The 27,504-nt window shown below is 38.3% G+C and overlaps 1 protein-coding gene across 3 annotated transcripts in view; it reads right to left on the bottom strand.

Annotated features, from left to right (window-relative positions):
* MANBA (mannosidase beta) overlaps positions 1-27,504 on the bottom strand; it is a 122,402-nt gene that overhangs the window by 53,089 nt on the left and 41,809 nt on the right. For all 3 annotated transcript variants that reach the window (XM_028091211.2, XM_028091213.2, XM_028091212.2), the window contains exons 6-7: positions 22,321-22,496; positions 21,256-21,366 (exon numbers count right to left, since the gene is read on the bottom strand). In XM_028091211.2, the coding sequence (XP_027947012.1) occupies positions 21,256-21,366; positions 22,321-22,496 (287 nt within the window). The remainder of the gene's footprint in view (positions 1-21,255; positions 21,367-22,320; positions 22,497-27,504) is intronic.

The following is a 27,504-nucleotide window of genomic DNA, read 5'->3' as shown; positions in this document are numbered from 1 at the left end:
ACTCGATCCCAGGACCCTGGGATCATGACCCAAGCCGAAGGCAAATGCTTAACTGACTGAGCCACCTAGACACCCAGTACATCATTAGTATCCGATGTAGTGTTCAACGATTCATTATGAGAAGCACATGTATTAGCTGAGAGAGTTTTACAGTTGACATTGCTGAATGCCTACTGGATAAAAAGTCAGAAAATGAGATCACCACATTGTCACATTGCAATGATACAGTTAAATCATCCAAAACATGATTTGCAAACATGTAAAACAATGTCATTCTCTCTACATTAAGCTGCAACAGGATACTGAACTGATCTCTCATCTGAACTATCACAGTTTGCCTGAGAAATGGATGAATCTAGAATGATGGACTTACTGTTTGCTTATATTTGTTAATCAGCACAATGAATCATCAAAGATCTCTTTTATGTGAATCTTTGGCAACAAAATACAAGAGATGCTGAAATATTCAAAGCATTGAACAGTTTCTTTGACTCTCAAGGTTAGCAACAACTGTGTTAACATTTGCCCTGATGTTACAAAAGCAGTGGTGGGTAACACTCCTGGTGCCTCAGCAAAAATCAAGGCAGTAGATCTGAACTGTGCTGTCACTGTATCTTTCACCTTCAGGCATCAGCAGAAAAAAAAAGTCAGTTTCACTTAAGAATGTCCTTGATAAAGCAGTAAAAATTACTAATTCTATCTTAACCTTGAGTAGACATTGTTATAATAGTCTGTGTGATGAAATGATAGAATGGGAAACACAGATAAAGTCCCACACAATGGATTTCTTGAGGAAAAGCATCTGGGCCACTGCGTGAGTTGTAAACTGAATTAGTCACCTGGTTCATGAAACTTCATTTTAACTGGAAAGAACTGCCAGACAAACTATGGTTATTCAGAATTGGCTATTTGTCAGACATTTTCTTGAAAATGAATGAAGTGAGCCTTGTCACTTCAAGGAAAATAAGTAAAAGTATTGTGGACAAGGATAAAACTCAAACTTACAGGTAAAAATTAGGATTTAGGAAAACTTGTATCCACTACCATGAGCTCAAGCGCTTCCTAATACTTAAAAGACTTTTCAGATAACATCAGTGTTGTATTAACAAATGTGAATGTGATATTATATAATGGAATGTTTCAATGTTTGGAAACACTTGGAAATCTCAAGACACTAATATTTTTCAAATAACCAACACACTATATTATGATATCACATACAAATAAAAGATCCATTAAGAATGAGTAAGTCATGGTAATAAAAGGTACAGCATAGAGAACATAGTGGTGTTGTAATAACATTGTATGGTGACAGGTGGGAGCCGCACTTGTGAGCATAGCATAAGGCACAGAGTTGTCAAATCACTATGCTCTACACCTGAAACTAATGTAACACTGTCAACTATGTCTCGGCAAAAAAAAATAATTTAAAAGATCCCTTAAAGGTGCAAGATATAAAACCAACAGATTTCAATTTAACAGAGGACAAACAGTTCATTAAAATGGCTTCAGATTCCACATTGCAACTAACCTTTAAGAAACCACCACTACTTAAGTTCTCCTGTAGTACCAAAGAATAGCCTCGATTATTTGAAAAGGCTATTAAAGTACTCCTCTCCTTTCCAACTACGTATCTATGTAAGATCCTTTCTTTTTCCTATGTTTCAATGAAAACAACATGTTGCAAATTGAATGCAGAGGCAGATGAGAATCCAGCTGTCTTCCATTAAGCAACACATTAAAGAGATTTGCAAACATGTAAAACAATGTCATTCTCTCTACATTTTCTGTTTTGTAAATATATCTATTCTTCATAAAATAACTCATATATTAACATGTCATGGATTTGGTACTGTGATTTGAAATGAGTAAATATTTAATCCTCAGTTTTAAAATCTACTCACATAAACAAAGGTACGTTGTGGTTCTCAATAATTTTTATGAATGTAAAGTCATTGTGAATCCAAAAAAATTTGAGAATCACTAACCTAGAAAATAAAACTCATTTATGTCTTTAGACCGATTAATGCTACAAATACTATTAATGATAAAACTTATCTTCCCCAATTTTTTTCTTTTCTGTTCAACTTTTCTCGTGAAAAGACAGCTATCCCCATCTTCCGCTCTTGCAATAACAATTTTATGACCCAGGTCAAAGTAAACCCTAAAGCCCCTGACAGTTGTCAGAGGTGAAGCAGGAATTACCAGCCACCTTTCGTTCTGGACATTCTTCGACAGGTTAAAGGCTCGTGGGTCTATGATTAGTGTCAGTCATTCTCCATGTCCTCTGGGAGTCCTGATAGGTAACATAAAAGCCTTCTTCTACAACAGGTATTTTACTTCAGAGGAAATAATAGGCTTTGAAAGCGGTTTTTTGAAAAGACCCCTCAGTAACACATATTTACATCCAGAGTGGATTACAAGATCAAAACTATTTTAAACAGCCCAACAAAATAAATTATTGTCTAAAAGTAGAAAAAAATACCTAAGAACCTAAATATGTAAGCCAAGCAGTTTGAATTTAAATTTTTTTAAATTTCCAAATTTGTTGGGGCACCTGGGTGGCTCAGTCGTTAAGCGTCTGCCTACGGCTCAGGTCATGATCCCAGTGTCCTGGGATTGAGCCCCGCATCGGGCTCCCTGCTCAGCGGGAGGACTGTTTCTCCCTCTTCCACTCCCCCTGCTTGTGTTTCCTCTCTCGCTGTGTCTCTCTCTGTCAAATAAATAAATAAAATCTTTAAAAAAAATTTCCAAATTTGTCTATTGTTGATGATTCTATTAGCAACTCACTAGGTAAGTTTTTAAATTAGCTTTATGATTACATTTCAAAGTACGGAATAGCTGAACACATTTTTTAGACAAGAGTTAGGAATATCTTAACTAAAGGGCTTAAGAGGTGTGTGACTGATAATACTGTACTTCTCAAATTTCTTTCTCTGGCAGACCAGATGATGATGTAATGAATCATAGATTCATAAACTGCATATCACTTCTCAGCTGTTTGTAATCAAATACTAAAAAGGCTGTCATAGTTGGGGCGCCTGGGTGGCTCAGTGGGTTGAGTGTCTGACTCTTGGTTTCGGTTCAGGTTATGATCTCAGGGTGGTGAGATCGAGCCCCAAGTCAGTCGGTCAGTTGGGCTTTGTGCTCAGTGGGGAGTCTGCTTCTCCCCCTCTCCCTCTGCCCTGCTCATGCTTTTTCTCTCTCAAATAAATAAATCTTAAAAAAAAAAAAGCTGTCATAGTATCACTAGATACTACTGATTTTCTTCTTAATAAAAAACCTTATTTCCAAATATTAACAAATGTTACCTGAAATATTTTTCAAATAATTTTCATGGATTTTCAAAATACACCTAAAATCATTTCACCTACATTAGGTATTTTTAGAGACAAGCAAATGTATTTCTGTCTGCTCTGAAAGTGCTTTAACATGCAGAAGCACTGAGAAAACACGTGCTGGGTTTCCACAAAGAGCTGTCCTCACACAGGCCTGAGCAAGAGGACACAGGAGAGCCTCGCTTTGTGGAGCCCTAGAAACGTGCAGAGAGCGCAACCAGAAATTAACAGCTTCAAGTTCACACCAGCACAGTTGTAGACAGAGGTGTATTCTTCATATCTGACAGAACAGACAGAATCACTTTCTAACAAGCCCCTCTTCTCCATGACAAAATTATTTTCAGTAATAATAATGAAATGAAATGAATAGTGATAATATCCAGAAAAGAAATGCAGACACTTTCCTTTATTTAACTTTATATGAACAATCATACTATTTTTAAGTAAAATAAATATTAGAGTAGAAAAAAGGAAAAAAGTGGGCGCCTGGGTGGCTCAGTCAGTTAGGCATCTGCCTTCGGCTCAGGTCATGATCCCGGGGTCCTGGGATCGAGCCCTGTGTCGAGCTCCCTGCTCAGTGGGGAGCCTGCTTCTCCCTCTGCCTCCGCCTGCCACTCCCCCTTCTTGTGCTTGCTCTCTCTCTCTCTGTCAAATAAACAAAATCTTAGAGAAGAAAAAAGGAAAAATAATGGACTCATTCATGTATTTGATTATATTAATGTTTTTGAAAAAAGTAAATAATATGTCCATATATTGGTTCATTATGGAAATGAATAATAGTTGTTATTTTGAGCCTTAACTTCTAACAATGTCAAGAACTTTGTCAAAATTGATCTTCTTTGTACGTATATGATTTATAAAGAATATAGGCAGATTTGCCAATCTATCCTTGCGCAGTTGATAAAGGAACACCTCTTATTAATTTTAATTTGAAATGTTTTTTTCAAAAGAAGCCCAAAATATACAAATATTTTGGGAAAGTATGAGACGTAAAGGTAAGTCTGACAGAGATTCATAAAAATCCCACTTCTCATTAAATTCCAAAAAATGAAGTAGTATCCATGCCTTTGTTTCTTTGAGAACCACTCAAAGTGTTTACAAATGCCTCTGGGCTGAAAAATTTCCACTTCTCAAGTATGTCTTCTGAACACAGCAAAATCAGAGAAAAAGAAAATGGCCAAATGATAGTGAACACAGACATTATTTGATCTGTTGCTTTAGAACAAGCATCCAATTCTTGGTGAAAATGACTGGGGTATTCAACACTGCTGTTTTGATTTCTCTTGGCAATGTAAGATCAGCATCTTGTTGTTCCCCTGACACTCTTCTTCAGAATTGGATTCTTTTTTCCTATGTAAACATCCTTACAGTTTGTTGTTGCACAGTGAAGAGCCTTCACCAAAATTTCTGTGCGCTTATCTTCAAAGAAAAGTTTGAAAGCTTGGTATTTCACTGTACATCGTTCAAGGCAGATTCTGGCTATTTGCAAATATGTTTGTATCTGATTAACCTCATCTAAAATTCTACACCAGGAAAAAAAAAAAGATAATTCAAAAGAGAAAAACTGCAGTAGCAGAGGACAAAATCTGAGCTGATTCTCACGCATCCACATTCCTTTGGATCACGGAGTACTTCGAAGTGGAGATTAAGTTTTCAGAATTTACTGTGTCCTTACCTCATAATGAGCATTCCATCTTGTCTAGGAAAGACTTTCTGTAGCTTTTTCCAACAATGAGGTGAGATTTAAAAGAATGAACAAAATTTTTCCCAAGTTCCAGAAAACATCACACATGAAGAAATGTTTCCCAAAAAGAAAATTCCACAAGGTTCAGAGAATGATTTCCAGAAGACAGAAATAAAATTTGAGATTAATCTCTTTGATTTCTATATGAACTCCACTCTGAATACTGGCCACATATGCATCACTCTCCTGTCACTGACGACAACAGAGGTTTATGAAACAAGCAACCAGTTGTTTCAAGATATCCTCTGTGAGTTCAGCTGCAGTCTTTCCAGAAACATAAGAATGACTTCTTTATATCAACTCTTAACACCTTTCATACAGACAAATCTAACTTGCACATTTGATCTCTATGAAGCATCTGAAGTGCTACCAAAAAGAATTCCAAGGTATTTTGTTTTTTTTTATATCTGCCACTACTAAAGCATACACTGATGTCATGTTTCACTTTCATTCTTTCTTTAGTTTTAGTTTTAAAACAATTAACAATTCCCACAACTATATGGTCAACTAATCTTCAACAAAGCAGGAAAGAATATCCAATGGAAAAAAGACAGTCTCGCTAATAAATGATGTTGGGAAAAAACTGGAATGCCACATGCAGAAGAATGAAACTGGACCATTTCCATACACCATACAAAAAAAATAAATTCAAAATGGATGAAAGACCTAAATGTGAGACAGGAATCCATCAAAATCCTAGAGGAGAACACAGGCAGCAATCTCTTCGACCTCAGCCATAGCAACTTCTTATTAGACATGTTTCTGGGGGCAAGGGAAACAAAAGCAAAAATGAACTACTGGGACTTCATCAAGATAAAAAGCTTCTGCACAGGAAAGGAAACAATCGACAAAACTAAAAAGCAACTGATGGAATGGGAGAAGATATCTGCAAATGACACACCTGGTAAAGGATTAGTATCCCAAATCTATAAAGAACATATCAAACTCAACACCAAAAAGACAAATAATCCAGTTAAGAAATGGACAGAAGACATGAATACAGATTTTTCCAAAGAAGAGATTCAAGATGGCCAACAGACACATGAGAAGATGCTCACCATCACTCATCATCAGGGAAATACAAATCAAAACCACGATGAGATACCACCTCACACCTGTCAGAATGGCTAAAATTAGCAACACAGGAACCAACAGGTGTTGGCGAGGATGTAGAGAAAGGGAAACCCTATTACACTATTGGTGGGAATGCAAACTGGTACAGCCACTCTGGAAAACAGAATGGAGGTTCCTCAAAAAGTTAAAAATAGAACTACCCTACAATCCCACAATTGCACTACTAGGTATTTAGCCAAAGGATACAAAAATAGAGATTCGAAGGGGCACATGCACCCCAATGTTTATAGCAGCACTATAAACAATAGCCAAATATGGAAAGAGCCCAAATATTCATTGACTGATGAAGAAGATGTGGTATATATACAATGGAATACTACTCAGCCATCAAAAAGAATGAAATCTTGGGGCGCCTGGGTGGCTCAGTCGGTTGAGCATCCAACTCTTAACTTCAGCTCAGGTCATGATCTCAGGGTTGTGAGATTGAGCCCCATGTTGGGCTCCATGCTAAGAGGGCAGTCTACTTCATGCTTCACTTCCTCTCCCTCTGCCCCTCCCCCTGCTTGCATGCTCTCTCTTCCTCTAAAACAAATATATAAATCTTTTTTAAAAAAAAAAGAATGAAATCTTGCCATTTGCATTGACGTGGATGGAACTAGAATGTATTATGCTAAGTGAAATAAGTCAGAGAAAGACAAATACTACATATGATTTCACTCATACGTGGAATTTAGGAAACAAAACAGATGAACATATGGGAAGGGAAAAAGAGAGAGAGGGAAGCAAACCGTAAGAGACTCTTAATGATAGAGAAAAAACTGAGGGTTTACGGAGGGAGGTGGGTGGGGGATGGGCTAAATGGGTGATGGATATTAAGGAGGGCACTTGTTATGATGAACACTGGGTGTTATATGTAAACGATGAACCACTAAATTCTACTCTTGAAACCTATATTACACTATATGTGAACTAACTAGAATTTAAATAAAATTTGGAAGAAAAAAGTAACAAGGAATTTCAACTCTAAAGATATTAAAATTAGTAAAATATTTCATATATGAATTCAAATATGCACTTACCAAACAAAATATTACATATTACACATCACAGTTCACACTTTCCTCGATTTAAGTTTTTTTTAACAGACTTTTTTTAGAGCAGTTAAGATTCACAGGAAAATTGAGGGGAAAGTACGGAAACTTCCCATATACCCTCTGCCCCCATAGTGCATGGCCTTCCTCATTACCAGCATCCTCCACTATGATGGTACATTAGTTACAACTGATAAGCCTATACTGACACATCATTATCACCCAAAGACCTAGTTTACATTTTACTTCACTCATGGTGTGTTACATTCTATAGGTTTGTACAAACGTATAACAATGTGTTATCATTATGGTATCATACAGAGCAGTTTCACTGACCTCAAAATCCAGTATGCTCCACCTATTCATCCCTCCCTCCTCCCCACAGCCCCTAGCAACCACTGATCTTTTACGGCTTCCATAGTTTCATCTTTTCCAGAATGTCATATACATGGAGTCATACCATATGGAGCCCTTTCAGATTGGCTTCTTTCACTTAGTAATCATCATTTAAGCTTCCTCCAAGTCTTTTCGGGGCTTAATAGCTCATTTCTTTTCAGCATTGAATAAAATTCCATTGTCTGGATCCACCAGGTTTACTTAGCACTTCACTTACTGAAGGACATCTTGGTTGCTTCCAAGTTTTGGCAATTAGGAATAAAGCTGCTGTAAACAGTGATGTACAGATTTTGTGTGGACATAAGTTTTCAGTCCCTTGGATAAATAGTGAGCAGATCGATTGCTGGATCGTATGGTAAGAGTATATTTAGTTTTGTAAGAAACACCAGACTGTCCTCCAAAGTGACCAACTGTACCATTCTGCATTCCCACCAGCAATGAAGGAGAGTTTCTGCTGCTTCACATCCTCACCAGCATTTGGCATTGTCCTTTTTGGCCACTCTTTTTTGTTGTTTGTTTTTTATTTATTCATTTGACAGAGAGAGCGAGCAAGCGAGATCACGAGCAGGGGGAAGGGTCAGAGGGAAAGGGAGAAAGAAGGAGGCCCCCCACAGAGAAGGGTGCCCAACTCTGGTCTCCATCCCAGAGCCCCAGGATCATGACCTGAGTCACCCAAGTGCCCCATGTCTTGGCCATTCTAATAGGTGTGTAGTGCCATCTTGTTCTAATTTGCATTTTCCTAATGACATGTGATGTGGAATACCTTTTCATATGCTTATTTGCCATCTGTATCTCTTCAAGTTTCTGTTACGGTTTTTGGCCCATTTTTTAACTGGGTTATTTTCTTATTGTGAGTTTTAATAGTTCTTCATGTATTTTGTTTAACAAGGTATGTCTTTTGCAAACACTTCTCCCAACTGTGACTTGTTTTCTCATTCTCTTGACATTGTCTTTGGCAGAGTAGAAGTTTTTAATTTTTTTTAAAGATTGATGTATTTATTTGAGAGAGAAAGAAAGAGTACAAGTGCAAGTAGGGGGAGGGGTTTAAGGAGAGGCAGAGAGAGAACCCCAAGCAGACTTCCTTGGAGTGTGAAGACTGACACGGGGCTCAATATCACGACCCTGAAATCATGACCTAAGCCGAAATCATGACCTAAGCCGAAATCATGACCTAAGCCAAAATCAAGAGGTGGACGCCAAACCAACTGAGTCACCCAGGTGCCCCCACCCTGGGTGTTGTTAATTTTAATGAAGTTTTTATGGATGTTTTTAATTTTAATTTTAATGAAGTTCAGCTTATCAATTATTTCTATTTAAAATTTTAAGCATAAAAATAAAAATTCCAAGAGGTCACACTGAAGTAGCTCATGTTAAGTTTTTGCTTTTTTACAATCACTCTGCTATTGTTGTTTCTAATCTACTTTTAAATACAAGAATATGTAATAAAACAGAGAATGGGGACATAAACTATTCCAAAACAAGTTTAAACTATTTTAAACTACTATAAACTTGCTTTCAAAATGACTATATGCAGCTGAGTCTCCATGATCCTGGGGACAACTAACTGTATAACTAAGAGTTCTCCAAATTTACTTCCATGTAGAATATAACATTTATTAAAGAGTTAATAATTAAAATGTGCTAAATTGAAGCCTACGTATGTTACTAAAACTCAAGAATAATCTCACAGATGGATAAAACTTAGACCAACAAAAGATTTTGCAAGGAGGAGTATTTAATCACTGACATTGTATAGAATTGCCAGACATACTACTAATAATATGCAGGCCAACCTGTAACCTACACATAATGCACCCACTTACTGCCTGTACCCAGGGCTAACTGCTCCCATGACCCAGCCTGGGTAAGCCACTACCCATAGCCATTTTGGAAATGTTTAATTAAAATCTGACAGAAAGACAAAAGGGCGTGGGGCACCTGGGTGCTTAGTCCTTCAGCTCAGGTCATGGTCTCAGGGTCCTGGGATCAAGCCCTGAGTTGGGCTCCCTGTTCAGCAGGGAGTCTGCTTCTCCCTCTCCCTCTACCCCTCCCCCTGCTTGTGCACGCTCTCTCTGTCTCTTTCTCTCAAATAAATAAATTAAATCTTTAAAAAAAAAGACAAAAGGGAAATTTACTAAGATGAACAGTGTCCCTCAAAATTCATGTCACTCAGAAACTCAAATGTTTTTGCCCTAGGAAACCTGGGACACACAGAGGGAGACATACTTCACAGTCTCTGAACTCTCAGTGTTGATCAGAAGTACAGAGTAGTCAGAAATACACCCTGATTATTCTGAATTCCATATTTTTTAGCTATATACTTTTAAGGTCTTTAAAGAGCAGCACTTAGAAAGAAAAAGAAAAAAATTTCACTGGCATTGTGCTCTCTTTCTGCTCTGTAGATACGGCAAAGATGAAACTGGGAACTTAAAGAAACAAAGAACAAAGCAAAATTTGAAAAAAGAAAAAAAGAGGAATAAATCTCCATTTTTGTTCTAATAGCTAGGGGCAATTTTTTACCTCTTCTGGCTTAGGAACTGTGCAATATAATTTCTAATCCTGGATTACATACTATTACATTATCTTGTCTATTTCCCTACAATAATTTAATTGGAGAATCTTGATGCTAAGTCAAATACAAACAACTACCTTCTGTTGCTTTTAGCAAGATTTACCTTACATAGGGAATACATGGGAGAGTCTTACAAAATAAGTGGTGCTAAAGAGAAATATCAACTAATTGATTTCCTATTTTTCTAGAAAGGTAAACTGTAATAGTCCTTCAAACATACTTATTATGTCTCTGACACATATTAGGTAGGAATTCAGTATAATCAATTAGTAGGATAAAAATATTCAATTAACCTGGGCAGAAGATAGCTAAACAGTGATTAGGAAGATATTTTTATCCCATTTACCCAGAGTAGCCTCTCCCACTACACTTATACACAAAACTTCCTTTGTTAAAAGAAAGCTGACTCCACCAGACTTGCATTCTAGGGTCCCCGTGAAATGACTTTTTGGACAGAATTTATAATATCCCAATGCCTATCTTTTATTTTTTAATTTATTTTTAAAATTTTCTATATTTTCTTCATATGACCTCCCTTCAACTTACAGTATGTGCCTCAGCGTTATTTCTTTCAACAATAAAAAAATTTTTCAGTCATCCAGATATTCTTCCCTGTTCACAAGGAAATGTAGTCAGCCCTTTCCCCTCCTACTAGACCCAGTACATCTCTGCTACATGGGCTGCATCCAAAATTTGTAACTTCCCCAAGGCCTTTTGTCTGAGTTAACTGTGCTGCTGTCTTGAGACATACTCAGTAAAACAAAAAATAAAAATGCAGATGTCTAGGACACCTGGGTGGCTCGGTGGGTTAAGTGTCTGCCTTTGGCTCAGGTCATGATCCCAGGGTCCTGGGATCGAGTCCCTGCTTCTCCCTCTGCCTGCTGCCCCCATCCCCGCTTGTGTACACTCTCTCTCTCTTTCTCTCTCTAATAAATAAAATCTTTTAAAAAAATGTATATGTCTAATCTCAATGGAAGAGAGGCATAAAAGATACAAAATTGAAGCAAGATGGATTTCAATAAGAGTTTAAAAATAGGAACAGTTATACATAGAGCAAGCCCAAGATAACAACAGAACCATCAGGATACGAGAGCAATTGAGGTGAGACAAGGAGGTGCCCGTGACAAGAACAAAAGTCCTGACACAATAGCTTGTACTGGGAGGCATGTGGGCATGTGGCGTAAAAGTGAAATATAAGCACTCTGGAAGGCAGTTTAGTACGCTCTCTCAAAGCTGACCAACACGTGCCCTGAGATCCAGTGATTCCAGTCCCAGCAGAAATGCTGTGCTCTGACTGATCATCAATAATGTTCATAGTAGTGTTACCCAGAATGGCCAAGACTGGAAACTACCTAAATTTCAACAGCAGAATGTATCACACATTGAAATATCACACAGCAATATAAATAAACAAACTACAGCTATATATGACCACATATCTAAATGTCACAAATACAATGTTGAGCCAAGTTAACCAGACACAAAAGAATACATACCACGTGGTTCCCTGTACACAAAAGTTAAAGACAGGCAAACTAAACTATAGTGTTACAAGGCAGGATAGTGGATCTTTAGGAAGGAGGAAAGCGCAGTGATTGGGGAGGCTCACAAAAGGCAGGGGGAGTTTTGGAGGGGCTAGCAATGCTCTATTTCTTGATCAGGGTAACTGTTACATAAACATTCTTTTTCTAATCGTTCATTAAGCATTTCACATATGTTCTGTGTATTTTTCTGTATACGTGTTATACTTCACAATAAACAGAAAATAAAAAGAAATTCTAATCTGACAACACGGATGGACCTAGAGGGTATTGTGTTAAGTGAAATAAGTCAGACAGAGAAGGACCAATACCATATGATTTCACTGACATGTGGAATCTAAAAACCAAAACAAACAAATAAACAAACAAGAGCAGAAACAGACCCAATTTCTGTTTCAACAAATTGATGGTTGCCAGACGGGAGGGGGTGTGAGGATGTGTAAAATGGGTGAAGGGGAGGGGGAGCTACAGGCTTCCAGTCACAGAATGAGTAAGTCACCGACATAAAAGCACAGCACAGGGAATATAGTCAATGGTACTGTAATAGTGTCACACAGTGACAGACGGTAGCCACACTTGTGGTGAACATAGCATATTATACAGTTATCCAAACAGTATACTGTACACCTGAAACTAATGTAACATTGTGTGTCAACTATACTTCAGTTTAAAAAAAGAAGAAAAGAAACCCCAATCTGACACTTTCCCACCAAAGAGATAAGACTAAGAGACCCCTGCCGAGACAGATAAGGATGGCAAGTAGCAGTCAAATTTCTTGCTTGCTGAACGCTGGCAAGTCTGAAACCATTGAAAACATGAAGAAATTTAGGGCTGCCAAGTGTTGAATTCCCGGGAAGAACCACCCTGGAAACACAGGTCAATTAGGTATTATTTCTCATTTACAAAATGTGAAATTAATCTACACTTTAATCTAAATTTCAAAGGCAAACACTGATTCCTGAAACTTGCAGAGAGCTCAAATTTTTATTTCATTCTGGTTTCCTCTTTTGGGCAATCAGAATCGTGGGGAGGCACAAGAGATCCTCTGATCCAATCTCTACCATCCCAGTCTAATGGACAAATGGGTATAAATACTCTTCAAAGTTCCCACTACAAACGCATGCTGAGGTGTTCCTCAGTGGCCCATTCTAGTGCGCACAACCTTGACTACCGCACAGCCGCTCCCATGGGTGACCTTGGTCTCACATGCTCCACTCTAAGTTCACTTCCTCCTCTACCTCTATCCTATGAGAGATGAATGAAAAATTTCCTGAATAGCAAGTTAAAGAATTAACAAACGTGTCCTCAGCTCTCTGAGGTAAATTACCCTATTCCTTTAACCTCTTTTTTCTTTAATCACCTTCATGGCTGTTTTCTGAGCCTTCTAATGACCAGAATACAAAACTGATTTAAATGTTATCGTAAGGTATTAATAGGTTAACTAAAATAGACATAGAACTACTATTCCTATAACATTCCAGAAATAAGAAGACAATTTCAAAAACCACAGCAGGGAAAGAGACCTAGTTTTGGACCCAAGCCTCACCTCAAACTTTAAAGTGTTGCTCAAATACAAGGGATTTCATTAGCATGTGTACAAGCAGGGTAGGCGGAGGGTCCAGAAAACAATTTCAAACCATACCACACACCAAGACACCTTGTAAAAGACCACCAAAGCACCCGAACATGTCATAACCAGAAATCAGTAGTTTATCCAAAGTGAAGGTATTCCGACTCTCAGATAAAGAGATTCCATTCTCAGCCTCAGCTGGGCCCTCGATGCTTCCCCAGATCCTATCATGTTGCCTTAGCCCCTTCTAGCCTTTTCTCTATAGTGGCTACCTCAAGACTTCACTTTCTCAAATTTCTAACTTGCCCCCCATCCCTCTCAACAAGACATTACATCCTAGCGCCCAGGAGAGAAAAAAGTTACCTGACCAGAACTCCCTAAACTTTCTTGCTCAGGTTCACTTTTTCCTGGTGAGACAGCTGAAAGAAGAGCTTGCAATTCCCATAGAAAGAAACTATACCTTACATGGTCCTACAGATCTTCAAAATTACTTCCATCCTCAAGCTCCATCTTTTCCTCTACATATGTTATTTTATTTTTAACCCTATGACAACAAAAACAGAGCCCCTGGCCCCCCACTGAATCCATCCACTGGTGTGGTGACATCATCCTCCCCTACCTTATCAGAGACCGCGCCCTCTCCACCCCCTCTCTGGTTTTGAACTGTTTTCAGTCTCGCCCTGCTTACTGACTCCTTCCCATCAGGATTTTGTTATCATTGCTCTTCATTCTCTTAATGGCGTTCTTTCTTATGTTGCAACATTTGAACTTATAGGACAGTTGCAAAGGTAGTACAAAGAACTCCTGAATACCCTTCACCCAGAGACCCCATTCAAGTTTTGTTAGTTGCCCCAATAACATTGTTTATAGCAAAAAAGATCAGGCACTGCACCGAGCTGTGACATCTCTCTAGTCTCTTTCAATGTGGAATAGTTCCTCAGTCCTTCCTTGATACTTTTTAAGATTACAGTAGACTGAAGTGCATTTGAAGGTTTTAGCTAATGGAGCTCAATCTGAGATTGCCTGATGCAGATCCAGGTTATCTGCTTTGACAGGACTATCACAGCTGTATTCTTGTTGCAGCCTGTTAGGTGGACACCATGTCATTTTGTCATGTTGGTGGTGATAACCTTAATCACTTAATCAAGATAATGTCTGCCAGATTTCCCCATTGTATTTTTTCTCCATTATAAATATTTTGTTGAGAGATGCTTTGAGGCTATATAAATATCTCATATTTCATGCCACTTTTATCCTCAGCTTTAGCATCCATTCGTATTTCTTACCTGAATTACTTATAACTATGGGAGTTATCAAATGATTATTATTCTAGTTGCATTATTCCTTCTACATTTATTAGTTGATATTCCACTTTAACAAATCACTTTCCTTTCTCTCATTTACTTGTTAAATGGTTTATAATCTTTTACTACCACTCTTTATTTTAATGCTCAATTTTTTTCAGATTTGGCCAGTGGGAGCACATTAAATTGGTTCCAGTGTCCTTTTGACTTATCCCATCAATCTATTTTTTTTTTTTAAGATTTTATTCATCTGAGGGAGAGAAAGAGCACGTGCACATGAGCGGGGGGTGGGGGGGCAGGAGGGAAAGAGAATCTTAAGCAGACTCTCTGCTGAGCACAGAGCCCAACATGGGGCTTGACCTCAAAACCCTAAGATCATGACCTGAAATGAAATCAAGAGTCTGATGCTTAACCAACTGAGCCACCCAGGTGCCCCAACTTATCCAGTCATCCTTGAGTACCTTCTTATTTTCTAGTGCAGCAAGATAGTCTAAGCTCTAGCCCCAGCATCCATCATTTCTCCAAAGAGCCCTGATCCCTTTAAGTAGACAGTGTTATTTAAAGACCAAGATCTGAACACTAGCTCTGTTCATTGTTACTAGAGTGCCACTATTCTCAGGACCTCTGGGAAGGCCTGGAAAGAGCTAGAAAATGTGTGTGTGTCTGCCTGTCTGTCTGTCCATCTGTCTATCTATAAATATACACACATGCATTTACATCTGTATAGTTCTATTTTTATGCATATGCTGAAAATCATGAGTTCACACTATTAGCTCCAATTCCAATCCATTCTAGATTTTCTCTTTTCTCTTTCTAAAAATATTTTATTTATTTATTTGAGAGGGAGAGGGAGAGAGAGAGAGAAAGAGAGAACAAGCTGGGGAGAGGGGCAGAGGGAGAGGAAGAAGCAGACTCCCCGCCGAGCAGGGAGCCCGAAATGGAGCTCAATCCGGGACCCTGGGATCGTGACCTGGGCTGAAGACAGACGCTCAACTGACTGAGCCACCCAGGCGCCCCAGTGTTTCTCTTTTCTATATGTATACCACCTTCCTCCATCCATGAAAAAGCTAGATCCTCAGTATTTCGATATATTGACTTATTTGCACAGTCCCCTGCATGTAGCCAGTCTTCTGACCCCAACTAGCCATCATTCCCACTTGGCTCAAGGGAGGTTCCCATCAAACATTTCTCAGAGTCATCTCTTCTCACTGTCTCCACTTCCTCACCTTTAGTCACTTCCTGACCCACTGCAATCTGACCTATTCTGGTCGAGTCCAGCAGTCAGTCATCTCATTATTACCAAATCGAAAGGATCTTTCTCACTCCTTTTCCAACTTGAGTTCCTTGCAGCATCTGACACTCTTTGAACACTCTCTGCTTCTTAAAATACTCTTTCCCTCTGGGTTCTGTGACTCCCCAGTCAACTGGTTTTGCCTCTACCTCTTTGGTCATTCCTTCTTCAATTCCTCCATAGGCTTGTTTCCTCCCCCCTTGCTTAATTATGATGATGCCGGGTTTTGTCCTAGGGCTCCTCTCCATGCAGTCCCTGAGGTAGTTCATCCCCTCCCATGACTACAATTAACTTATTCTGTTGATTTCCACTTCCAATCTTTGATCTAGATCTAATTCCTAAGCTCCAGACCTATATAATGAAATGCCCATCAAGTATCATTCCTTAGGTGCCTCTTAATCACGCCACACAAAACACATCTAACACAGAAATAATTTCCACCCTATCCTGTCGCTCAAACCTGATCTTCTTTCTGAGTAATTCCGTTCAAAGAACAGAAATGCAACCTGTTCAGTGGCCCAAACCAGCAACTTAAGAACCATTGCTAACCCACCCCTCTCTCCCATCCCCACATCAACAAGTCTGAGGGTATTAACTCCCAAATCTCTCTCAAATCTATTTCTTCAGCAATTCTATAGACTGAGCAATCATCATCCTGTGCCTGGATCACCACCACAGTCTTCTAACTGGCCTCCCATTCTTGTCATTCTTCCAATCTGATCTGCACAATCCTTGTAAAACAAATATGGTCATGGCTCTCTCTTTCCCTGCATAGAATTCCCACTGCCCTTAAGGCAGTCCAGTCCTCCACATCGCTTCCCAGACCCTGCATGAGCTTGCCCCAGCCTACCTTTATGAAACCACCCCTTCTTCTACTTCAAACTCAAACTCAGCCACATTGAAATGATTTTCACCTCCACAATCACACAATATTCCTTTGAGCCCCTGGGCCCTGACATATGATTGTCCCTCTGCCTCTTTGCTACATTGTTTGGTCAAATTCTACTCATCCCTGAGAACACAAATATCACCTTCTCTGGGAGTCTTCCCAGAATGCTCCTGCTCTGGTCCTTCTACGGTACTCTATATTTCTCTAGCATGCTTATTATATTTTATTGCAACTGTTTGTTTAATTATTTAATTTCCCAACCAAATTGTTAGTTTTACTAAGACCTCAGAGAGAAGTGGAAACAATGTCTTACTCACTGCTCTACCACCAGAGCCTAGCCAAGTGGCTGAAACCCAGTAGATGCTCGCTAAGTATTTAGTGAATGAATGAGTCTCAAAAATAACAAACTCTATAGTTGCCACAGCCAAAGGGTATACTTCACAGATATACATTAACACAAGGCATGGAACAATACACCTTTCACTCCTGGCCAATTCAAAAAATGGCATCTCTGTATGTAATAAACAATAACGCAACCATACTAGCCTGAATGAAAAGAATTATTTCCCACAAACAGAAAAACACAGAAGTTCCTCTTCCTTTCATAAAAATAAGACACGACAACTCAACATGTGAGAGAGCAGACATCTTGTACCAAGACGGTTAGAATAAGAGTGAATGTTTTGGCCCTTTAGACAGCTGTAGGATATTCTCCCTACACATTGTGGACACACACACACACTCACACACAACGTCTCAGAAAATATAGAGCATGAATAAACAAAGAAAAAATAGATAATGAGCTTCTAAAGCATATATTTCCATATTTAGCATGGTGTCTGGCCCAAAGGACAGGTAACCCCAAATGTGAGAGATGAAACCAGAGTATAACCCCAGCTAACTGCAAACACCAAAGGTTGATGCTGGGGGAAGGAGGAGACCTACGAAGGGGATTCAGATTGCTACTACTTATAAGCCAGATCCAGGTTATGTCCTCTTTACTGTCCCATTTTACATATAAGGAAATGACACTTGAAGGACTAAATAAGTAGCCTAGAGCTAATAAATGCCTAAGTGTAGTTCTTTCCAGTCCTCAGTGCTATACCCCAAACCAGGCAGGACCTAGTCATTTCTTTAGACTAAAGACAAATTTTCCTTTCAATATCCTCTAGCTAAGGTTACCATAAGGTTTATTCACAGATTTAGAGACAAAACAGATGGCTATACCTTCAGGAGGAAACATTTTTATTGTATTTTTAATTTTTTAATTTTTATTTTTTTTAAGAATTCTTGTTAATCTAGATGGGTGTGGTAAATGTATCGCAGTTACATTTTTTAAAGATTCTATTCATTTATTCATGAGAGACAGAGAGAGAGAGAGAGAGAGAGAGAGAGAGGCAGAGGGAGAAGTCCCCTGATGTGGGACTCAATCCCAGGGCCCTGGGATCATGACCTGAGCCAAAGGCAGATGCTTAACCGACTGAGCCACCCAGGGACTCTGTATTCTTTTTAATAATGGTCCCTGACAGATTGAGGAGGGGGGCAAGATTTTTCTAGAGGTACTTTGAGAGCAATACTTTTGAGTACAGGGACTATTTTTCCCCACTGTCTTCTCTAGATAGCTCCAGTTTCAATCTTGACTCAATTTTAGAATTTTTAAAGTGACATGAAAAGGCAGTTTTACGTATAATGACCCATATAAGATGTCTTAATTCTAAAAGGAGAACTCAAGTACACTGCTTTGGAAAAGGGATCCTGAGGCTCACCTATCATTTTGCCTTTCAGAATCAGAGAGGCTTGAGGATACAAAGCACACTGTGAGAGGGGGGAATGGATGAAACTGTAAGCTCCGTGTCAGAACCTTAGTCCCCTTCTGCCACTAGATTCCCTGAATGGTAACAACCAGTCTTATATTCCCCAGGCAGGAGAGTGGAGAACTTCCTCACTGGCAAAGCTAAACACACACACACACGCAGGCACGTGCACGCGTCCACGTGCACATGCACGATCTATAGCTACTGACATGTGGGCATCACCACATGATAAAGCTGGATTTCCACCTCAATAATGAATACTGAACCTCATATAGGACTTCTTATCTGCATTTTTGTGAGTTAATCTTCAGAATGGACACCAAGGATCACCAGACATTCAAGGATGACCTCTAATGGGAAAGACAGAGATCAAAACAAATGGAAGAAATAAAGAAATATGGAAAACAAAACAATGCAGAGAAAACTTGAAAAATACTTATAGTAATAATTAACATTTTAAGAGAAATGAGAAGATATAATTAAAAAATATAAATAGGATGCAATTTAAAAATAAATTAAATTTATTTCTCTTTTGGAGAACCTGGCTGGCTCAGTCAGTAGAGCATGCAACTCTTGATCTAGAAGTTGTGAGTTCAAGCCCCACACTAGGTGTGGAGATTACTTAAAAACAAAATAAGGGTCACCTGGGTCGCTCAGTTGGTTAAGTGTCTGCCTTCAGGCCAGGTCATGATCTCAGGGTCCTGGGACTGAGCCCTGCAACCTCGTCCTGCTCAGCAGGGAGTCTGCTCCTCCCTCTCCTGCCCACCCCTGCTTGTACTCTCTTGTGCAAGTGCTCTCTCTCTCTCTCTCTCAAATAAATAAAATCTTTTAAAAATTTTTTTTCAAATTAAATCTTTAAAAAAATTAATAACATTATAAAAACAAAAAACTTTTTAGAAATTTTTTAAAGTGACAACAAAAATGAAGAATCTAATTTTAAAAACTGAAGATAAAATCAAGTAACTCTCCCAGAAGACAGAATAAAAAAATAAGATAGAATACAGAAAGGAAAGTCTAAGAATATTGCTCAGTCCAGGAGGTCCAATATCTGATTAATAGTTGTACCAAAAAAATAAAACAAAGATAATGAATGAAAAATTATGAAAGATATAACAAAATTTCCAGATTGAGTTTCTAGACTGGAAGAGCCCACAAGGATAACTAGCAGAACAACAACAACAAAAATCCACTCATTTTCAAATTTTTAAATTTAGATTATCAGAGGTAAAGAAATCCTAAAAGCTTCCAGAAGCCAACAAAAAGAGTCCTATACAAGAAAAACAAAAATTAGAATGTAATTATATTTCAAAACAAAAATACTAAAAGCTAAAAGATAATGAAGCAATGTCTTCAGACTGTGAAGGAAAATTATTTCCAACCTAGACTTCCATACCCAGCCAAACTATCAAGTGACGGTGAAGACAGACTTCATGTATTTGCATGTCTACTCTGCAAGTTCTCAAAAATGTTATCTCCTACACAGCCGTTCCCAGGAATCTATAGTGTACCAGCAAATGTGGAAAGTCAGATTAAAAAAAAAAAAGAAACATGGGCCCAAAGAAACAGGGTTCCATGTTTAATCCAAAAGGAAGATGAAGAGAATACCTAGAATTCCTAGAAGACAAATAAATAAAATTCCAAGAATAATAATAAAAGGAAGTTCCAGGACAACAGTTAAGTAGAATCTCTAGAGAGTAACCAAGCAAGATCAGGGAGATGAAGAAATGGCTCTAGAAGAGAGTTTCGAGAGATAACAAAAATTAGAAGAAGAAGAATAGTAACAATAAACAATGGATAGGGCACCTAGTGAGTGTGACTAAATTTAAAATGTATTTCAAGTATGTCACAGAGTTTGTACATGATTTAGAGGAAGATAAAAGAAAAACAAAGCACCTGGTAACCTGAGGCAATTATTAACTCTAAGGAAAAGAGAAAGTTGCAAAAGAAAGGAAATATGATTTTAGGACACCATGCAATTCAGCTTTGAACAGTATATATATAATATAATAATGTAAACACTGAATACGAAGTTAACAAAAATGGCCACTGGACAACACTGGAAGGGCAGAGGGAGGTAAAATGTGTACATTGGGGGCCAAGCAGGGGTCAACAGAGAAAATCATGTAAGAGAGCTATATCTTCATCCTCTAGGTTTGAAGTCAATAGATAATACATCAAACTGAAAAATTAGAAAATGCCCATAGAAGCAGGTTATTTGGGAAGGTGAAGATAAACAGAAGAAATAAGTAAAAGTTAAAAATGATTGATTCTGAGGAATAGAAAATAGGAATAGGAAGCATTGGGCAAGGTACCCTATTACCTTCTGGTAATATCTGAGCTTTAAAATTATACATATGTACTACTTTGATATAATGTAAAATGTAAAAACACAGTAGGAGAATATTTATAAATAAAATAATATGTAAAGCCTGATCCATTTGTAAATATAAATACACACACATACACACACACAGAAGCTTCAGAATGCATGTAACTGTTACTAATGACTGTCTCTGTGTGATGAGATTACAGGAGTTTTGCTGGTTTCTTCTTTTCCTACAAAGATCTGTTTTGCTATTTTAACAAGAAACATACTTTTTCTTCACAAAGTATTTTAAAGTATTCGCTTACCTTAGCTGATTTTTCAATACTTAAGCCTCCATCCAGTTTAAAAAGAATTGTCATGTTGTAACCAGTCTGGTTTCCATGTCCATGAGGCCACCAAGTTTCTACGGTAACATTCTTTGAAGAAACAATGTAAGTCATTTTATGTAGTTTGTGGCGTATTTTCAGCAAAATATTATAGTGATTAAGTGCATTATATCAATGTCTCATAGAGTCAATCACAGAAATTCTAGGTTCTATATTAGGCCAAATTATACCAATCCATACATAATACTTAAAAAATCAACATGCTAAGTGTTTCAGCATGGATTAATATACCAAAAGGGAAAGGAAAGAACAGAATACCATGGGTTTCCAGAAAAACAATTTTTTTCATTTCTAACACCGAAGCTTACATTCATTCTGTATTCTTAACAGTTAGAATTGGACTTTGAGGTTGACTCTTTTTCCAAGCCCAGAACTAGAAATTGTTTCTCACTTTTAATCTTACTTTTAATCTAAAATTCTCACTTTATCCGAATAGTCACAACGTTGCTTTACTCCATCCTGTTCAGTTCACAATGATCAATTAGAGGAATAAAAAAAGGAAAAAGAAAAGGGAAAATCCAGCCCACTTCTACCCATGAAAGATCAGGAGTTTGGAATTAGAATTCTGCATGTAAAATAAGCACCAATATTCAAAATAATTTACTGTATTTAATAATCACTGGAATCAGAAATAATCAGAAATTATACAGAATTATACAGAAATAATCACAGTATTTAAATGTAATGCTTATAATGTATTTTGGATTTAGGATACTGCAAAGAGTGCAGAAAAATTAAGATACAACACACCTGACTTCTTGAGAGAAAAGGATGCTAAATCACATGTTCTCCATTTTCTTAATCTTAAAATTTGGGAATATCGTTCCTTAGTTCGTAACATACACAAAATATACGAGAAGTTAAAAGTGAAGGAGAAAATGGAAAAGTACATTTTTCTTTCATTCTCAGCCCCTTTTTTCTAGCCATTTCTTTTGAATAGTATTGCTTTTCATCTAGTGGTTCTGAGGAAGTACCATCATTCACCTTATTAATTTTCACAAACAGCTCAACAATCCTTTCCCCAGGCTGAAGTTCAATGCTGTATGTGTGCCGTGTCTGCAGTTTAGGGATGGCTACGATCACTTGACCAGAAATTGGCTTTGAGCTGACAACATCAAAAGAAGACTCTATTTCAAGATTCCACCCCTGGGTATGGTTATCTAAGGCATAGAGAAAAAAAAAAAGAAACATTTTATATAACATATATATATATATGAAATATGCTAAGCATTATTGCTGCACTCCTTAGGATTCATTGAAGAAAACACTGAAGCAGCTTCTAAACTAATAAGCACTCCACTGATCCTGTCATGAGAAAAAGTCCAGTGGAAATTCTCATTTAATCTTTAGACTTTAATCATTCATTTTGTTTTTTTGTGTTTTTTTAAATCATTCATTCTGAAGAAGAGAAACCAAAAGCATATATTTTATATATACTTCTACTCTAAAAATGTTACAATCATAAGTCATAAAACTTTATATATAGGGCATGAATAGAATATCTCAAATGAAAATATAACTAAGATTGATACATGCTCATTCCTTTTTATAAAGCAAAGTAAAAATACACAGTTTAAAGCCATATAAGACATAAACTGAGATGTAGTAGAATTAATCAAATGTGAAAAAAGAGAGATATACAGTTGACCCTTGAACAATGTGGGTTTGAATTGCATGGGTCCACTTACATGATTTTTTTCAAAAAATATACTGGAAATTTTTTTGGAGATTTGTGACAATTTGAAAAAACTCACAGTTGAACTACATAGCTTAGAAATACCAAAAAATTATTGTAAGGGTACAATATATAGTACATATACAAAATATGTGTTAGTCGACTCTATGTGTTATTTGTAAGGCTCCTGGTCAACAGCAGGCTATTAGTAGTAAAGTTTTGGGGGAGTCAATGGAGTGCCTAGCTGGCTCAGTTGGTAGAGCTTGCAACTCTTGATCTTGGGGTTGTAAGTTCACATCCCATGTGGGTGTAGAGATAACTTTAAAAAAAAGTTACATGTGAATTTTCAATTGCACAGGGAGTTAGTGCCCCTAATCCTCATGTTGTTCAATGGTCAACTGTTATTTTAAATGTAGATTATTTAACCAAGAAATATTTACTGAGAATATTCTATGTGCCATGTACTTTGCTAAATGATGGGAATTACATGGTGACCAGGATAAACATGGCCCCTGACCGCCTGAGTTAAGAGTCTAACGGGATATATAGCTAAATACAAAAGTGACATAATACCAGGATGGGAGAAATATGAGGTTGTTCTGAGAAAACATTCACAGGAAGTAAGGTCACTTAACTTACAGGGGTGAGGGAAGGCCCTTCAGAATAAACAGTATCTAGCTGAGCCCAGAAGGATGCTTTAGCTAAGTTCAGAGGCAGATGAGAAGTTTTCTAGGCATGATGAAAACCAAGGGTGAAGAGCCATGAGTGAGGAGAGCAATGCTTTTAACAAAAACTTGAGCAATAATGAAACTGGTAAGGGAGATCAGAGAGGAAGTAAGCAGGGTCCAGCTCATCCTGGCTCGTGTGAGGAGTTTGGCAACTTTACCCTAGATCAGTGAGGAGCCGCTGGAGATTTTTCATCAAAAAGGAAAACATGGGGCATCTGGGTGGCTCAGTCAGTTAAGCCTCTGCCTTTGGCTCTGATCATAATCCCAGAGTCCCAGGATCCAGCCCCATGTCGGGCTCCCCGCTTAGCAGGGAATCTTCTTCTCCCTCTGATTTTCCTCCCCCTTCCCGTGCTCTATCTCTCTCTTTCAAATAAGCCTTAAAAAAAAAAAAAAAAAAAGGAAAACACGATCAGATCTGCATTTAAAAAAAATTACAAAGGGCTCCCTCACAATGACATAGCAGGATAAAAACAGAAGAAGCAGACAGACATGAAATTTCTATCTGTGCAAAAGGGACAGAAGGTGCCACTTGGAAAATCTTGGAATGGAGAGGAAGAAAAGAAAAAGAAAAGGGAGCAAGACTGAAGAGGGAGGCCACAGGGAGAAAAGAAAGATGAGACAGCTGCCTAAGGAATAACCCTTCAGGAGTGGAGTTTGTGAATGGGGTAGAACGTTTCAAGAGGGTTCTGAAGTAGTGTTTTATATTATGTGCAACATAACCCCTTCCTCCATCATCCACTAAACTTACATTGTTTAGTCTCCAGAATAGAATCCGTGTTTGGTTTTGGTTTTAAAATAAGACAGTATGCCAAAGGAGGCTTTGGGCAAGAGCAGGGTAGAAAAGCTGACTCATACTTTTTAAGTTACACAGGAGAAACCAGGGATGGAGTCCCGAAAAAGGTTGCATAGGCAGGATGTGAGAGCCACTAACAAAAGTTCTCATTCCTGACTGCCACAGAAAGGACAGTGACTAGTGCAGATACACTTAGTTTGTATGATCTGGGGCAAGAAACAGGAATTTCCTGCTGAGTGGCTTCTATTCTTCTCTGTGAAAAAGAAATGGGAAAAGGTTGCCTGCTGACAAATATCTTAGAGACCATTTGCCTACAAATAAGGAGCGGACTAATAACCATGGCTCTGCTGCAGATGAAGGAAAAGTATGTATGCTGATCAATGAGCAAAGACTTTATAACTGGCATTCCTTACAAATGTGGAGCCACTTATCAGGCTTACTGTAAAGATGATCATAGCACGTCTCATCATCTGTATCCCACATCAACCAAAAGTAGAGATGGACTGGATGCACACGGAAGTAAAACTAATCCTGAACTTAAGAACTATTTTATTTTTTAAATGATCCATTCCTTTTTTTAAGATTTTATTTATTTATTTGAGAGAGAGTGCACAAGCTGGTGGGGGTGGGGGAGAGGAGCAAAGGGAGAAGCGGATGCCCTGCTAAGCAGGGAGCTGGACGTGGGGCTCAATCCCAGACCCTGAGATCATGACCTGAGCCAAAGGCAGACGCTTAACCGACTGTGCCACCCAGGTGCCCCTTAAATGATCCATTCTTAGGAACACTAGTCAATGATCCTTGAATTGATTTGTTCTGATCCAGCCAATTCTGGAGTTTACCCGCCCATAGCCTCCAAGTTTTTCTAAGATATAGTAAAGTATATCAAGACAACCACACTTGTTTGTTAAAGATACTTTCTTCCTACCAAGTATATACTAAGTCTCTCAATTTTCCCTTTACAGCGTTTTTATTGTTTTTAAACAGAAGCACACAGTACTATCTGATCCAAAGGTATTTATTTTCTTAAAATATCCCTAAATCTTTGACAGCTACATGACCTTCAGCTCCCTATCATATTCCCTCTGGCTTCCCTTACTATCTCTTATTTCAAGAAATAATAATAGATAACATTTACCAAGAACTTCCTGTGAGCTAGCACTGTTTTATGCTCTCAACATGTATTAACTTATTTAAGCATCACAGCATTTCTATAAGGTAAATTCTATTATCATCATCGTTTAGATAAGAAAGCTGAAATACAGAGGAGTTAAGTAACTTGCCCAAGGGCACACAGCTAGTAAGGTGCAGAACTTGGACATGAACCAAGACAGTCTGAAACTAGAGACTGTACACTTAACCTCTAAGTTATGCCAATTGTAACCAAATAATGTCCCCCCAAAATCATGTCTTATTGGTGCTCAGAATTTTTACAGCAGGGAGGGGTTTAATTATATAAGGGATCATTTATTTTAATGATACCAAGTGATGACAGACATCAAATATATCTTTTGCCTGAGTCTTTAGCCACAACAGCACACAGTCATAAGACTTTTGAACTAGATGTTGACAGATCCCCCAGTGTACTTTCTGGTAAGTGTTTAATTCCCTCTAGACCATGGCTGACAAACAACTGGTCTTTGGGCCAAATCTGACCTACCTCCTCTTTTTATAAATAAAACTTTATTGGAACACAGCTGCTATGGACTGAATTGTGTCACCCCACCTCTCCGAAATTCTTATGTGGAAGCCCTAACTCCCCAATATGACTGTATCTGGAGGTAAATTTTTAGGAGGTAATTAAGTTAAGTGAGGTCATAAGGGTGAGGCCCTAATCTGATAGGTCTGTGGTCTTATCAGAGGAAGAGATCTACCTCCTTCTTTCCCTCCCTCCCTTCATCTCTTTCTTTCTTTCTGTCTGCCTCTCTGTTTTTCTTTCTTTCTCCCCACCACCCCAATCATGTGAGGACACAGCAAGAAACGCAGCTATCTGCAAGCCAGGAAGAGAGTCCTCACTACAAACTCATCAGCGAGCACCTTGATCTGAGCCTTCCCAGCTTCCAGAACTGTAAGAAATCAATGTCTGGGGACACCTGGGTGGCTCAGTCGGTTAAGCGTCTGCCTTCAGCTCAGGTCAGGATCTCAGGATCCTGGAATCGAGTCCTGCATCGGGCTCCCTGCTCAGCGGGAAGCCTGCTTCTCCCTCTTCCACTCCCTCACTGTCTCTTTCTCTGTCAAATAAATAAAATCTTTAAAAAAAAAAAAAAAGGAATCAATATGTATTGTTGGAGCCACCCAGCCTGGGTATTTTGTTAAGGCAGGCTACAACAACCATGCTCATTTGAGTACACGCTGTCTTTGGTTGTCTTTGTGCTACAATGGCTGAGCTGAATAGTTACAATAAAGGCCACATGGCCCAAAAAGCCTAAAACATTTACTGTCTGACCCTTAACAGAAAATGTTTATTGATCCCTACCCAAGAAGGCTATTCTAATCTCTCTAATATCTGCAATGAGAAAACCGTCTGCCTCACAAAATAGCCTTCCCTTTTTGTTAGCCTTGACTACTATAAAGTCTTCACATTGAACTGAAATCCCCTTTTCTTTAATTTCTACAGAAAGATTTTAGTTCTGCTCTACTAATAACCAACCAAGTTCAAGCTGACCCCTTGGATGTTTCCTATCACTTCCTCTTCGGTGGAAAATCAGCTGCTTATAAAAGCCTCTGGCAGGAAGACAAATAATGCAGTTCCCAAAGCTTACTGGCAGTTTCTATTGCTTCTAACAGGGAAAGTTCTCAAGTAAGTCAGCAGTCCTCTGGGGCTCATCCAGCTAACTTCCTTGGGTGCTGCTAACTAAAAAAACTAAGGCTGCAGAATTCAAAAACCCAATATGAACACTTGTAAGTCTATTGTGTCGTCAGCAGAGACACTATACCAACATATTTAGCCCTCTCCTCTACTTCCAAATGGAATA

The sequence above is a fragment of the Eumetopias jubatus genome, unplaced genomic scaffold (genome assembly GCF_037043125.1).
Source record: "Eumetopias jubatus isolate StellerSeaLion01/CBP00866 unplaced genomic scaffold, mEumJub1_p1.0 scaffold_2, whole genome shotgun sequence".
Classification (NCBI taxonomy): Eukaryota; Metazoa; Chordata; class Mammalia; order Carnivora; family Otariidae; genus Eumetopias; species Eumetopias jubatus.
Note: the sequence above shows the minus strand (reverse complement) of the source record. Positions and strands in the feature narration are given on the sequence as shown.